The sequence below is a fragment of the Typopeltis vanoorti genome, chromosome 9 (genome assembly GCF_054136105.1).
Source record: "Typopeltis vanoorti isolate ZY-2024b chromosome 9, IOZ_Tvanoo_1.0, whole genome shotgun sequence".
Classification (NCBI taxonomy): domain Eukaryota; kingdom Metazoa; phylum Arthropoda; class Arachnida; order Uropygi; family Thelyphonidae; genus Typopeltis; species Typopeltis vanoorti.
Genome location: NC_143557.1, coordinates 99,735,261 through 99,752,284, shown reverse-complemented (window position 1 = coordinate 99,752,284; position 17,024 = coordinate 99,735,261). Strand labels below are relative to the sequence as shown.

Sequence of the window (17,024 nt, the reverse complement as noted above, 5' to 3'; positions counted from 1 at the left end):
CAACTCGTTGCAAAGGTGGAGCAAGCTACCAACACTTCTATCTTAGTATCTCCTATAATGCAAAACACATCTCCTTGCGGATATGTCTAATGTTATGCATTAAGGGAAGGGCCACTACCCAGACCGGTTTCGACCTTTATTGAGGTCTCTTCAGTGGGAGCCAGGCCCAAGTCGAGATATCAGGCAGAAGCATTAGCAGGTCATCTCCACCTATAGGAATTGCCAATTGGTGTGCCACCCTTTTTTAATAAATTACTCTGGATTTAGAGAAAGATGTTGAAAGTTTAGTTGCCCTGGTGTTGTATCACCTTAACCCAGTCCTGAAGATACTTTCAGGCGCAAATTTTGTTTGCTCACACTTGGATAAAGGATTAAACTAAATTTATTATACTCTAACCAAGTGGAAAATAAACTTTCAACATCTTTCTCTAAATCCAGAGTAATTTATTAAAAAAGGGTGGCACACCAATTGGCAATTCCTATAGGTGGAGATGACCTGCTAATGCTTCTGCCTGATATCTCGACTTGGGCCTGGCTCCCACTGAAGAGACCTCAATAAAGGTCGAAACCGGTCTGGGTAGTGGCCCTTCCCTTAATGCATAACATTAGACATATCTGCAAGGAGATGTGTTTTGCATTATAGGAGATACTAAGATAGAAGTGTTGGTAGCTTGCTCCGCCTTTGCAACGAGTTGCCCTGGTGTTGTATCACCTTAACCCAGTCCTGAAGATACAAACTTTGTATCTTCAGGACTGGGTTAAGTCCTGAAGATACTTCAGGCGCAAACTTTGTTTGCTCACACTTGGATAAAGGATTAAACTAAATTTATTATATCACACCAAATTACATGGTTATTGAAGAACACACTGACAAGCAGGGATAAGGAAGTGATTGTTCCACTTTATAAGGCATTAATAAGACTGCATTTGGATTATTGCGCACAGATCTGGTCACCTGGATTTATGATGATGAAGAAATGGTGGAGAGGATTTAGTGGCGAGTTACAAAGATTGTAGCAGGTCTGGTGTAGACCTGCAACTCCAATCTGATGATTGGAGTAGACAAGGATGTCTATTCCAATCATTATCTATATGAATCACATTATGAAGAAAAGTGGTATTAAACCTGATATCAAAATTGAAGATGTTAATCTCAGCTCTTTGCTTTATGCAGATGATGTTATACTTCTAAATAAATCTGCTACAAGTCTGTAAGATTCCCTGACTAAAGCAAATAACTGCTGTAACAGATATGGTATGAAGGTCAGCAATAACAAGATAAGACAATGAAAATTGGCAGAAACATTGAAAATATCAACTGCATTGTGAATGGAGAACCTATAGAACAAGTAAAACATTTCAGATACTTATTCACAATTTTTAATGAAGTAAATTAAATATGGAAATAGACAGCAGAATTAACAAAGGTGGTATGGTAGGAAGTCAATTGAATAAATTTATATGGAATAAGAGAGAAATTAGTCAAAACACTAAATTAGCTGCATACAAGACAGCATTCAAACCAATTTTAACTTATGGATTTGAGAGCTGGGTTAGAAATAAAACACTTGACCAAAGACTAGAGACTGCAGATATAAGAGTCCTGAGAAAGATTAGAGGTGTGAACAGATGGCATCATTGGAAATATCATATTAAAAATGAGGATATTAGGAAAGAACTTGACATTTGTTAACATCCAGGAATGTGTTAGCAGAGCTAATCTCAGGTGGTATGGTCATAAACAGAATGGTAGAGGAAAGATTAATAAAACAAGTGTTCTCTGCCAGGTTGGCAGGAAAAAAACCCAGAGGAAGACCAAGATATAGGTGGATTGATACAGTAAAAAGTGCCTTAGATGATAGAAATATAAGATCTGATAATGTTGGCGTCTTGACAGGTAACAGATTGATTTGGAGGAAAATTGTAGATCAGAAGTTAGTAATGATGTAAGTTTTTCATATAGTACTATCATATCCTGTACACCCATTGAGGGTAAATGTCAGAAATTTGATGATGATATTTTAACTATCAAAAATCTATACATTAGCAGAGCAGGGATCATCACTGGAAAGCTGTGAGGGAATACATAAGATGGCTATACTCTCCTTGCTGGCTTATTTTCTTTTATAATTTAAAAAAAAAAAAAAAAAAAAAAGGTAACCAATTCTGCAACCCATAAATTATGTTTTATTGAAAATTATGCCTAGCATTTTTTATAGAATACTGAACCTTTGCTATTACTCCCATCGTTCTTGTAAAATTTGGATGATATTTTTGAAATGGGTAGATACATAAGATACCCAACATTTGTCACATATATCTACTTTCTCTCTAGTTTTCTTCTTTTCAAATGAGATGTCTTGATACACATGGCAATACCTAAATTTTTCGTAAGAGCAGAAAGATGAATGTTCGAAAGTGCCTTCCATTTAATTTTGGAACATGGTTCATCACCAGGTGATGCATATCGCATTATGGTCATTGCCCTCGGAGCACGGAAGATTTAAAAAATTTCTCTTATGAGTGTCCATTGAAAATTTGCAAATATTACATTTTTCCTTGTATTTACTTCATATAACGTCTAAAAATTTAGAATTTATGTGCAGGAGATAAAAACAACTTTATGTACCACTCCAAGTCCATGCAAAAATGTTCAGCAGAACTAATCATCATGCCAACTGTTCACATTTTTCTTATTGTATTCTATTACATGACATAGATGATTCATTATCAGATTTGTCAAAACTCTCTTTCCTGATGATTTAATGCAATTATTATGACTATGTCAGCATGCACACTTACCATTATTTTCACTATGCACATGGGAAGACACTGATCATGTAACATCACCTGGGAAATTTTCTGATAATTGTTATAGGCAAAAGGGCAAATATTTTCCTCCAGAGCAGACAAAGAAATGCTTGAGTTTTACTGAATAATATTCAAAATAGATGTCTCCACATGCAATGAAGTTCAAACGTGTTTAAAAATTATTTCAGAAGAGATTTTAAATGCAAAAGTGTGCTCGATATGCTCAACCTCAGCAACAAAAAGGTTAACGATAACAATTTTTGCTTATATACACAAATATGCAATCCTTTTCGAGTAAATTTGTAATATAGAAAAAAATAGACAAAAATTCATTTCCAAGATGAGTAATAATTTTTTGTATGCCAGATACTATTAATGCCTTATTGTTTATATTCAGAATGCTAATGATTTACAAAGATGCCAAGTGAATTTCTTCTTCTAATTACCATGGAAGCCAAATTAGAAATTTCATGACAAGTAATGTTGCAATGAAACATCATCCCATTTACAAGCCTAAAAGCTACAGAAAAACACAAGTTTGGGGAACCATGTAGCAGTGAACAGGTTTGACTTTAAAATAGCTCATTCTTTCAGGCCATACTGGCCTGGTTGGTTGAGTGGATTACACTCACATTACTTACTACACTCTTCTGAAAATATATAATAATAATAGAAAAGTTAAACTATTCAAGTTTTGTATTAAAAGTGAAAAAAAAAAAAAAGAGAGAAAAGAAAAAAAAGAAGAAAAACAATAAAAATTCCTAATTTTCAAACATACTTTTGGACTAAATAGAATACATTCCCAAACCTCATGGATCATAATTGTAGAAATACTGCTCTACATGAGTCATGTAGCAGTAAATTTGAGCTGTGCTTAAAAAAAAAATAAATAAAAAAAAATAGTGTTTTTAATCAGTATATAGTGTTTTTTTGTCACAAATTGTGCTATTTTTTTCAGTTTGACACAGGTGTCCTTCAGTAGTAGTGTTGTTGTGGTTTTTTGTTGTTTATATTATGTTTTGCTGCTGGTTTATTCTTACCAAGAGAGCAAGGTCAGAGGTAGCAGCAAAGAAAAAAGATAAGTTTTCGTTATTTTTATTAGAGTTTTTCTACTTTAAATTACACAACGTAAAGTATGGTGTGTGGTTAATTTGCAGTAGGGGAAATTGTACATAAAAACAAAATTTTTAGTATAGTTGTAGTAGTTCTTAGTGCTTGGTTCTTCATGCGCTATCTGAATGATGGCAGCAGCCACAGTTCAGTTTACCAATAGCTTATCACTAAGTCTTCCCCCATTTAAGGACTACATTTTGCATAGCATACTATGGGATTCTGTAGTATGCAGTGCTTGTGGCATGTATACATCCTAGCAGTTGGATATATGGCAGGTGAGAGGTCAGGGAGTGCATAATGTGGAAAATGTAGTAAATGAGAAGAACTTTGTGAGTTGGAGATTAGTATAACAGACCGCGGCAATGTTGCGTCAGAGGCAGGAGAATACTGACCTAGAGAGAGATAAGTAGCATGATAGAGGGTGACGATAACGAGCAGAATGTAAATGTAAAAATAGAAGTGGGGAGTGTGGTAAGTTTGAATCATTGTGAAGATTTTGAAGATGGCCTAAGTTGCTTGGAAATAATGAATGCCAAGAGAATCAGGGTAGAGTGAAAGAGAGTTATGGGAATGATAGAAGAGAAGAGAATAGAAACAGAAGAGAGGGAATGAGAAAAATGAGGAGTGCTGGAACCAGGGATGGAGAGATGCCAAGACAACAGGTAAGTAGGGGAACAAAGAAAGTGTTAGAGGAGAGAGAAAGAGTGAGGGATGCAGGTGAGCAAGGAAGGAACAGAGTGGCAAGAGGTGTGATGTATGGAGACTTGACGATCTGTGGTGTGTAAGATAGAATGCCTGAGGAGTGTTTGCCTGGAGGAAAATAGAAAGTGTGACTATGGCAATTAAGTGGGATGAAAGGGTGGATGAGATGATTGTGATCATGAATGACTTAAGAGGTGGTGTGAATCAGGTGGCAACAGATCTGAGGTTCATGCTTGAGGCTGTACAGAAGAAGACTCATCAGAGAGGAAGACAGTGTGTTGCCCAGGAATGATAATGCAGAGTTGAGGAGAAGAGCATTAATATTAAGTAGTATGTTAGCTAGAATGTGTAAAAAAGAGAGGCTTGGAATATGTGGATGCTTGGAGGGCATTTGAGGACTGAGAGGAACTGTATGTGAGAGATGGCTTGCACTTGAACTCTGAACGAGTCAGTATGTCAATGCAGGAAAATTACACTGCTCAAAACAATTAGGGGATATTTTGATTTTCTTGTCAATTATAAAGTTATAAAAATAATTTACGAATGTAACACATTTATTTTAAAATATTCTTAATGTACAACAGCATAGAACACGAAACTGCATATAAAATCATGTTAAGATTTGTCGAAACGTGTCTTAGCCATATTAACATGTGAGGGGTATAAAAGTGTGGCTTGTTGTGCTCACTTCCACAGTGCATAATTATCACTTCAATTGTAAACTTGTGTCACCTACTACTCATCATTTTGTTAAAAATGGCAGAGCAACATGATATCCTAGAATCCATGGCTTGGAGAGCCACTGGTCGATTAGAAGCTGGACAAACGCAGCAAGTTGTTGCTCAAGCATGTCATGTATTTCAAGCATAATTTCATGACTTTGGAATTGCTCTCTGGAGATGGGAAATGTTCGAAATCGTCTTCATGCCATAGGTTTATATGCTCGAAGACCAATGGTTTGCATTCCAGTTACTGCAAATCACAAAAGAGCCCGAAGAATTTGGGCATAGGAACACCGCAATTGGATAAATGATAATTGAGTTTGTATACTTTTAGTGATGAGTCCAGGTTCAGTCTGCAACCAGATAACTGACGTATCTTGATATGGCATGAAAGTGGAACAAGAAATAATCCACAGTTTGTTCGTGAAAGACCCCCCAACATCAAGGTGGAAGTTTGATGGTATGGGCTGGAATAAGTATAGGTGGCCATACTGATCTCTATTTTATCAGAAACGGTTCCTTAACAGCCCAAAGGTATCGTGATAAGATTTTGGAGCCTATAGTTCATCCACATGCTGCTGCAATTGGCCAAGAATTCATTTTTATGGATGACAGTGCTTGTCCACACCTTGCAAATTTGATACAAGAGTGGTTTGGGGAAGAAGGTATTGAACGAATGGACTGGCCTGCCTGTTCACCGGATTGTAACCCAATCGAACGTGCCTAGGATGCTTTAGATAGGTGCATTTCTACTCTACTGGTGCTGCCACAATCGCTTCATGAGCCTCGAAATTGTTCTCACAGAGGAGTGGGGAAATATCCAACAAGAACTGTTTGATCATCTCATCCGGTCCATGCAATCAAGATATCCCACTGTTTTGGCTGTTAATGGAGACCATATGCCCTATTAAAAATTACCAAAAGCGTTTTTGGCTATTCTTGTTGTTATTCTTGTTAAAATTATTTCAAGCTAAAATATATAAGTTGTTAAATCTGTAATAAATATCGATTATTTAAACAATATCTCATCAATTACATCCTATCCATAAGTAAGAAATATTTATTCATGTATAAAGTACCCAATAGTTATAATTATTTGCAGAAATTTATAATTATATGACAGAAACTAAAATATCCCTTAATTGTTTTGAGAAGTGTAGTATTATCAGGGTGGATGGTAGCAGGGGGGGTGGCCTCTTGTGGGAATAGGTGCTTGGGAGAAGGGAGAATACATCAGGTAATGCTGAATCCAGTGGAGTCTAGATGGGATAATGATAGGTATAGAAATAGTGACTTTTTATAATACTAATGCTAGGAGTATCTGGAATAAAGGAGATGAATTGATGGTACTGATAGCATCAGCCTGTCCCAAGATTATTGGGATCTCTGAGATGTGGTTGACAGAAGATGATAAACAGGAATAGAAATAGCAGAGTACAGCATTTTTCAACAGGACAGGAAGAGAAATGCTGTGGTGGAGTGCTGCTTTTATAACTTATGTCCTCTCATAAGTTATACTTATGACTTATGTCCTCTCAGAGTGGAGGATTTGGAGACAATGAAAGTATATGGTGTGAGGTAGAGGTGGGCAGGACAGGATATTTAGTGGGCTGTTGTTACAAGCCAGGGAGCATACAGGGTGAGGAGCAGGAGATGTTCAGGCCGTTCAGCTTGGCAAGTGCAAAAAGAATGATTGTTGATGGGAGATTTTAACTACAGCAGTATAAATTGGGAAGAGGAAACTGAATGTAATAATAAGGGAATGGAATTTCTAGATTTCTTGAGAAACAAATATCTTATGCAACATGCAGTAGAAGGAACATGGGGTTCAAGAGTTTTGGATTTGGTCATAGCATCAGAAGAGCTGATTATAACTAAGATGGCAGCTCTCTGCTCCCATCTGGAGAGAGTGACTATGTGGTTTTGACTTGGTAGATGAATAGACATACAGGAGTATCAAAGAGAAAGGAATGTTTGTGGAATTATAAGGCAGGTGATTATAATAGTCATATATATCAACTTAGGGCAGTTCCATAGAGGGAGGAATTGGAAGGGTGAGATATCATTAGTGCTTTGGAATTTGTGAAGGAAGATTTATTAGCAACAATAGCAAGCTGTATACCACAAGTGAAGAGAACACAATTTGGTGTAAAGTGGATGACAAATAATATTAAAAAGGACCTACATGTGAAAAAGAGGCTATAGAAGAGATATAAGGAGATAGGTGAAGAGCAGATGCATGAAGAATATAAGACACAGGCCAGGAGAGTGACTAGTATGGTAAGGAAGGCAAAACTGGAATATGAGAAGAGATTGGCCCTAAGATCCAGAGAAAATCCTAGGGAATTTTTTTAGCTATGTGGCCAGTAGGAGGAGAAATGATTGTGGGATAAAAATGGGAATTGAGTGACTGATGCAGAGCACATAGTGGAATTGTTCAATGAACACTTTATTGGTGTATTTCATCCTGGAGGAGTAAATTTTAATACTAGAGGGATACAGCAGGTTCGAGGTTTAAAAGCAAGAGGAGAGTGTGGTATGGTAAGGAAGGCAAAATTAGAATATGAGAAGATTGTTTCAAATACCGAGTACTCTAGATGTCAATAAAGCAGTGGGACTGGATGGAATTTCGCCACAGGTTTTGAGAGAACATGCTAAAGAATTGACAGCTCCATTGACCTGGATTTTCAATGAAAGTTTGGCAAAGGGAAATGTATCCAAATGGCATTGCATAAGGGTGATAGCAGACTGGAACTGTCAAATTATAGACTAGTTTGTGTTTCATCAGTAGTTGTTAAGATCTTGGAGAAATTAGTGAGGGGCTATATACAGGATTGGGCAGATGGGGGTAATGTTATCTGTGAGAGTCAACATGGATTTGTTAAGGGACACTCTTGCTTTAGTAATATGATTGCCTTTCATAATGAAGTGACAAGAGTGGTTGATGAGACAAAGGCATATTCTGCCATTTATTTGGATTTTACAGACATCTGAGAGGGACAATATGATAAGCTCATATTTAAGTCGAAACACATGGGTTTAGATGTTAGGTTAGTGAACTGGATTCAGGATTGACTATGTGATTGGTATCAGACAGCTGTGTATGGGGGGGGGGAGCAACATCAAGGAGGCAGAAGGTTACAAGTGGAGGTCCCAGAGGGCTCAGTACTGAGACCTGGACTGTTTAGCTTTTATATCAATGATATTGTCAGTGGATTGCAGGGAAAGAACTTGACATTGTCAGCATCCAGGAATGCGTTAGCAGAGCTAATCTCAGGTGGTATGGTCACTTAAACAGAATGGGCGAGGAAAGATTAGCAAAACAAGTGTTCGCTGCCAAGTTGGCAGGAAAAAACGACCCAGAGGAGGACCAAGATATAGGTGGATTGATACGGTACAAAGTGCCTTAGACGATAGAAATATAAGATCTGATAATGTTGGAGTCTTGACAAGTAACAGACTGATTTGGAGGAAAATTGTAGATAGGAAGTTAGTAATGATGTAAATTTTTCATGTAGTACTATCATATCCTGTACACCCCTTGAGGGTACATGGCAGGAATTTGATGATGATGATATCTCTGTCTTCTAAGGCACTTTTTACTGTATCAATTCACCTATATCTAGGTCTTCCTCTGAGTCTTTTTCCTGCCAACCTGGCAGAGAACACTTGTTTTGCTAATCTTTCCCCTCCCATTCTGTTTAAGTGAGATTTTAACCACCTGAGATTAGCTCTGCTAATGAATTCCTGGATGCTGACAATGTCAAGTTCTTTCCTAATATCCTTGTTTTTAATATGATATTGCCATTGATGCCATCTGTTCATGCCCCTAATCTTTCTCAGGATCCTCATATCTGTGGTCTCTAGTCTTTGGTCAAGTGTTTTATTTCTAACCCAGCTGTCAGATCCATAAGTTAAAATTGGTTTGAACACTATCATGTATACAGCTAATTTAGTGTTTTGGCTAATTTCTCTCTTATTCCATAGAAATTTATTCAGTTGACTTCCTACCATACCATCTTTGTTAATTCTGCTGTCTATTTCCATATTTAATTTACTGTCTTCATTAAAAATCGTGCCTGAAAAAAGTAGCTGAAATGTTTTACTTGTTCTATAGGTTCTCCATTCACAATGCAGTTGATATTTTCAATGTTTCTGCCTATTTTCAAAAGTTTCTTACATGCTCTTTTCAATACAAAATAATTCAATTTTATCCTGCTCAAGACTAAATGGTGAACACTTCCAATTTAAATCCTCTGTACACTCTGGTGTCCTGCACCACGGTTGACTATTGTTCTCAAATTTGGTCCCCAGGATTTGAAGGGAATAAATTAACTGTGGAAATGGTGCAGAGGCAGATAACAAAGATGGTATCAGGACTGTACAATGTTAGTTATGAAGACAAAATTTGGTCCCCAGGATTTGAAGGGAATAAATTAACTGTGGAAATGGTGCAGAGGCAGATAACAAAGATGGTATCAGGGCTGTACAATGTTAGTTATGAAGACATGCTGAGGTCCACTGCAGAGTTTGGTTGATAGAAGGAGAGGTGATATGATTGAGACTTTTAAACTGTTGACACTAGTTACAGGGTTGACACTGGGGAGGTCTTTCACTTGGAGGAACAGGGTAAGGACAAAGGAGCCATCCCTAGAAGTTATGAAAGGCAGCTGTGAGCAAGAGGGTGAGGAGTGGTTTCTTTGCATGGAGTTGAATGGTGGAATGCATTGCCTGATAAAGTGGTGAGAGCACGAACGGTCAATGAATTCAAGGAGTGGTATAATAGACTTTATGTGTTTTCTAGGATGGGCCTCCCACGATGAGTCTTGACTCCATGGAATTCCGAATCATCATCATCATAATAATAATTTACTCCTAAGCCAAACAGTCACATTTTCACAATATATTTCACCAGGTATCTAGTTTACTATCTATTATACAAACATACAAGTTAAAGAGAATCCATATAGTATACACAAGATTTCGCAGCTTATGGATGGTGGGGGCAGAACTCTGGATCATAAATGGAATTGCTAAGAGTTATTAGGAAGTATTAGGGTCAGGTTCTTCTTGTGGGTATAGTAAATGTGCGGAAGGTGCTACCATTAGTGAATGGGTCTTCCCTGATGAGTCCTTAGACTTCCTGTAGGAATGCTACTCCTAAATTTCAGGTGATGCACCCAAAACCTCTAAGAGTACTCTCAATGATAAACAGATGAGGCTAATCTGATAAATCAATGACCCCGTCTTTCCCAGATTCAATCCAATTGCTTTTTCTCATAACTTTCTTCTCTATGTCTCTACTTAGGTGAACACTGCAAAAATGGCCACCACTATTCTTCCTCCCTCTAAGACTAATGATGAGGAACATTCACTATTCTTCGTTCCTTCAGTTTCTTCCAAAACTAACTACTGGATAATGTCCATTTATAGTCCAGTTCCAAACTTACCAAACCAACTTCTCTTTCTTTTCTTTCATCTACCTATTTCTGTTCTTTAAACAGCTTTCTTTACTGTCATCCAAAGACTACAACTGTCAGCTGTTCAAAAACTACATCAACTGGTTCCTTCTTTCTTCTTACCCACACATGGCATTCGTGCACTGTAAGTCATGACCCTTCGTGCATGAGTCTGATATAAAACCCCTTGGTATGACATTACTTTTTAAAAATATTTTTTTTTTTGTTTCCCTGCAAACTAATTATAAACTGATGCCAGTTTACAATTAGAATGGAAATATTTCAAGTAAAAAAAAAAACATTTTATGAATAATATTTGAAACACTTGAAGTCATCAAGGTGATTATAATATTTTTCAATAACTTATGCAACACAGAAATATAATATACAAAAAAATTTATGAACAATTATGACCAATGAAAAATAAAACCTTACTTTATCTGCTTTGTTTTGCTGGTGATAACTGATTCCTTTTAGTAAGGAAAATAATACAGGAGATCTTTAAAAAAATAATAAATGAATTAAGTATTGCAATAAATGGCTTCTAGGTGGCTAGTATAATATAATTATTATAATACATAATTATTTGTAATACAGCGAGTTCTCAGTATATGATCTATGCATTCCCGAGACCCTTATTTAATTGAAAATTGCATGTGTCCTTGAATGGGAAAATGGATTTTCCAATTCCAGGACATATAGAGTATAAGAGGTACAGTAGAAAATCTGAGAAATAACGTCCTTTTTAGTCATGGGCTAGTCATAAAAAAAAGTGCTATCATAATTATCACTTTATATTATGAAAAATTTATTATCAATTAAGCACTGATATCCAAAAATCTTACAAGCAACAATGTGATTAGCATAACATTAATATTTGTTATTAATAATTCACAGTTAAATATACACAGTTAAATATGTGTTGATTAAATTTATGATATATTATCCAAATGAAGTCATAAACAAAACATAAGAGCAACTCTTTTGAAGTCAGTTCAGCAGAGAAGACTAACAACAGTTTATAGACAATGAACATCAGGAAAGAGGATGACTCACTGATGTGGCTCAACAGTTATCAAATTTCCCTTCAATTCTTAACACAACTTCGAGTTGGGTGTGCAAATAAAATGAAAATGATCAAATATCAATTCACGTAAGTTTGAGTTTGTGTCAACCAAACACACAAACAGAGGACTTCACTGCACGTGTGTGTGTGTGTGTGTTGCTTCTAATTTTACATATGGAAGGGCAGCTGAAAACATAATCCAAGAGAATCAAATTAGCAGCCAAATTGATTATTAAACCCAATTCCTTATCCCACCAGTCATCACTTTTTGTGTATGACAAAACTAGTCTTGCCATTCATGGAGATCACCCCTACTATGCTATCATCCTCTCTCTCTTTCTTCATAATTATAATCACAATTTCAACTTTTCATTCTAATGTGCACACCCAAACATGTCTAGTTTCCTTTCTTTTAAGCTTACACGGTGATCTGAATGCATATTTTGAAAATTATGGAGACAACTACCGTGTTTGAATAAAAACTTTAGTTTAATATAACTAAAATCTACATTTGACGTTTCGACCTTTATGTCAAGATGCACTACAATCAAACTGGTTTGTTAAAGATACTGACCAACCGTTACAACAATTGTTGGCCTGACCTCTGGTGAAAAAAAAAAAGAAAAAAAAATTATACATCAACGCTAATAACCTATTATTAGTGTTATCTGTTGGTTGCAGAAATACATTGGGCGCAACAACAAGTATCTATCTATATACATATATTAACATCATGATTATACATGTACATTCCAGCCAGTTGGTATGGAATGGTTTCTAATACTAGCTGAAGATTGGTTAGAGTCCTGACTTATGTTGGATCTTATATATTAGGGCTGAACGTGTGCCATCCAGATCCTTGGAATTTTCATGCCATCTTTGTCGTTGATATTTGGGTGGTTTATAGGGATTTTGCAGGCTTCCTTAAATTTCCTTTCATACCAGGTTTTTGTGTGGTGTAAAGAGCGGGTGCTTTTCCAGTTGATTTGGTGTAAGGTGTTGAGTGCGTGGTCTGAGGTCGGCTTCACCATAACGGTTATATTTAATGTGTTCTTTCTTGCGTGTAGGGATTGTCCGTCCTGTTTCACCAATGTATGGTAAGTTACAGGTGCAGCGGATGCAATAGACTCCAGGATGTGCTAATGGGAGGAGAGGATCCTTAGAAAAGTTGAATATGGTTTTAAGTTTAGTGGGTGGTTTAAAGGTGGCATTGATGTTATAATGTTGTAGGATTCTGTTGATTTTTTATGATAACCCTTTAATGTATGGGATGGCTATGGTTTTACTGTAATCTAGATTCGTTTTTGTTGTTGTTTTACGGAGTATTTTATTAATATTATTTTTGTTATAGCCATTATTTATGAATGTGTCGCTGATGATCTTTAGTTCTTGTTTCAGGGACTTGCTGGTTAGAGCAAATTGTTGTAGCTCTGTTTTTAAGGGTGTTAATGACTCCATATTTTTGTGATGGGTGGTGGTATGAATTAGCATGTATGTATTGGCCAGTGTGCGTCGGTTTTCGGTAGACTGTGAAGGATAGAATAGACTGACTGAAGGAAGACGTGTGACTAGTGTGTCTAGGAACGGGAGCGAATTTTGATTTTCGATTTCGATGGTAAATTGTATGCGTTCGTGTTGTTTGTTCAGGTGGCTAAGGAATGTGTTTAGCGTTTGTCGCACATGCGGACAGATTGCGAACACGTTGTCAATGTATCTAAGCCAGATTGTCGGTCTTAGCGTAGCGGGATCAAGAGCCCTTTGCTCAAAGGTTTCCTTGTAGAAGTTAGAGATTGGGGGGGATAGCGGTAAGCCCATGGCTGTACCTTCTTTCTGTAGGTAAAATTTGTTTTGCCACACGAAGTAACCGGACTGTAGTACGTAGGCAAAGAGGGTCGTAATGTCGGGCAGAAATTTGTTCTGTAGTAGGAGAATTTTGTCATTGATGGGGACATTAGTGAAAAGGGCAGAAATGTCGAAACTGACTAATAAGTTGTCTTTGTCGAGTGTTATGTTTTTAATTTCGTTTATAAAGTGTTGTGTTTTTTAATGTGGGAGGGGGAATGACCTACCAACTCCTTGAGTGTTGCTGCTAATTTCTTGGCTAAGTGATAATTGGGACTGTCTATTCCCTCCACGATTGGTCAAAGGGGCACATTTTGTTTGTGTATTTTCGGAACCCCATATATTCTGGGGGGCGCACGGGCCTAGTGGGGTTTGAGTTTTTTAACCGTGTCTGGTGACCAAGAAGTGATGGACTTGAGTAGTTTCTCTGTTTTATCCTTTATCCTTTTTGTTGGGTTATAATTTACCAGCTTATATGTGTTGTTATCGGCTACTAGTTGATTCATTCAAAGTACGTATGTTGACCTGTCAAGGACGACAGTGGCATTGCCTTTATCCGATTTCGTTATTATTATGTTTTGTTTGGCTTTCAATGACTTAATTGCTGCTAGTTCTGTTTTTGTGAGATTGTTCTGTATGGTTTTCTTAGTGTTTAGGACATTACTAATTTCTAGTCGTATTTTATTGCTATATTGTTAGGTAGGAACATGATGCCTCTTTCTATGTGGTAGATAAAATCCAATTTGTTTACCTTTTTAGGTGCTACTGCGTAGTTAAGTCCTTTATTCAGTAGCGTAAGTTCGCCGTTGTTCAGGGTGTTGCTTGATAGGTCGATCGCATGGTTCTTGCTTGCCGGTGGTTGGTCGCCCCTTGTCTCCCTTGTTTGTTGTTCATTGTTGGTGTTTATCAGGGAGGAGGTCTTTTGATTGGATGGATTCCTGTGATTGGCCGCCATATTTTGCCGTTGTTTCAAACTGTGGAATTTGGTCTCGAGTTTTCCTTTATTCTTTTCCAGGGTATATTTGGCCGAATTGTCAGTAATTCTTTCAAGTACTTGTAGAATGTCTGGATTAATATAGTTCGATAGTTCGGATTGCAATTTTGAAACCAGATTTTGTTGTTGTGGCTAGGTTTTAGCGGGCTGTTTGAATCTGTTCTCTGAGCATTGCTTTTTCTGTGTGGTCATAAATACGGAGTGCCTTAGCGGACGTAAATTTCTTTTTTAGCCTGATGCAGATAGGAATAAGGTTATTTTCGCTGCATCTCTTTAAAATGGCCAGCTGATTGAATAAGAGGGAAATATGAATCTTTAACTTACCATAGCGATTGCAGCGCTTGTGGGTATCATTTCCATGGATGATCTGAATCCTTTCTTTTAAGCTTAAACGGTGATCCGAATGCATTTTTGAAAATTATGGAGACAACTACTGTGTTTGAATAAAAACTTTAGTTTAATATAACTAAAATCTACATTTGATGTTTCGACCTTTACGTCAAGGTCATCAAGGTCAATTCTGGAGCATACAACTACACACAGAAAACAAGCTAAATTACAATCAAACTGGTTTGTTAAAGATACTGACCAACTGCTACAACAATTGTTGGCCTGACCTCTGGTGAAAAAAAAAAAAAAAAAATTATATATTAACGCTAGAGTCCTATTATTAGTGTTATCTGTTGGTTATAGAAATACATTGGGTGCAAAAACAAGTATCTATCTATATACATATATTAACAAGGGGGGGGGGGGGAGAGAAAGCAGATGAAAATCTTAAAAATATTGCAAAATCTCAATGTAAAAATATGGTAATGAAAGCAAACTGGCTATCAACATGATTGAGTGAGTGTCACAGGAATAACATGAAAGATTTTCAAAAATGCATGTCTAGTTTCCTTAACTGTTTTATATATTCATTCTTTCACTGAAAATACTACCTCATAATAAGGGGGAAGAGACAGAGAGAGCAGATGAAAATCTTAAAAATATTGCAATAAAAGCAAATTGGCTTTCAACATGAGTGAGTGAGTGTCACAGGAATAACCTGAAAGAATTGCAATAACTTGATCAGGGTTATTTGAGTATCTTACTTCTAACACAGTGTCAAAGGAGAGGAGAATAAACATGCCCACTGTACAAGAATTATGTCAAAACATAGCAACTTTTAGGCCAGTTATTATTTCTAAAACAGATTTATAATCTTGGAAAAGTTGACTGGCGAGAATTCAGAAGTTGTAGAGCAGATAAGGATATTAAACTTTCTGAGGAAACACTAATGAGCTACAGTGGCAATAGTACATTAATGACTTCTCACTGAAGATATATCTTATCTATGGTTCTAATAATGACAGCACACACTCTGTTCCTCTTTTTCTTGTGTTAAACAACATCATCATCATCAAATTCCTGACATGCACCCTCAAGGAGTGTACAGGATATGATAGTTCTACATGAAAAATTTATATCATTACTAACTTCCTATCTACAATTTTCCTCCAAATCAGTCTGTTACTTGTCAAGTGTCCAACATCATCAGATCTTATATTTCTATCGTCAAAGGCACTTTGTACCATATCAATCCACCTATATCTTGGACTTCCTCTGGGTCGTTTTCCTGCCAACCTGGCAGAGAACACTTGTTTTGCTAATATTTGTTGTAAAGTGAAGATCTGGTCCTGACAGCCTCTATTTGGCCTGAATTAAGCTTGTTCTTCACCAAGCTTTTCTTCTACAATTCTTCTCAACTGTTTCTCAAGTATACTTGCATAGATCTTGCCAGGAACACTCAGTAGGGAAATACCTCTGTAATTCTCACATTCAGTTTTATTTCCCTTTTCATATATGGGTACTATGAGAGCTCTACTCCAATCATCTGGAATTCATCCCTCTGTCCAGGCTTTCTGAACTATGCAGTGCAGATATTATAATACTTTTATACCTCCATACTTGAGCATTTCTGATCAAATATCATCTACTTCTGCTGCCTTTCCACATTTCAGGCTTTTGATGGCTTTTTCTATGTCAAGTATGGATATGCATTCCTGACTGCATGTCTGGTCAGTGTTTTTTTACAACTGTACTACCATCACTGCTTGTTTCATTTAGCAATTTTTCAAAGTAATTACTCTATACTTCAAGGATATCTTTTTCTCTTGTTTTCATGTCACCTTCATCATATCTAATTCCTTTTCCCGCACTCTTTCCTTCATTTCTGAGTTTCTTCAACAACCTCCAGAATACCTTGCCATCTACTTGATATTTATTTTCTTTTTCTTATTAAATTCCTCCCATGACTTTTGTTTAGCCAGTTT

The 17,024-nt window shown here is 36.7% G+C and overlaps 1 protein-coding gene across 3 annotated transcripts in view; it reads right to left on the bottom strand.

Moving 5' to 3' along the window:
* LOC150103296 (DNA repair-scaffolding protein-like) overlaps positions 1-17,024 on the bottom strand; it is a 208,919-nt gene that overhangs the window by 64,982 nt on the left and 126,913 nt on the right. For all 3 annotated transcript variants that reach the window (XM_090397895.1, XM_090397897.1, XM_090397896.1), the window contains exon 10: positions 11,243-11,306. In XM_090397895.1, coding sequence (XP_090254021.1) covers positions 11,243-11,306 — 64 coding nt within the window. The remainder of the gene's footprint in view (positions 1-11,242; positions 11,307-17,024) is intronic.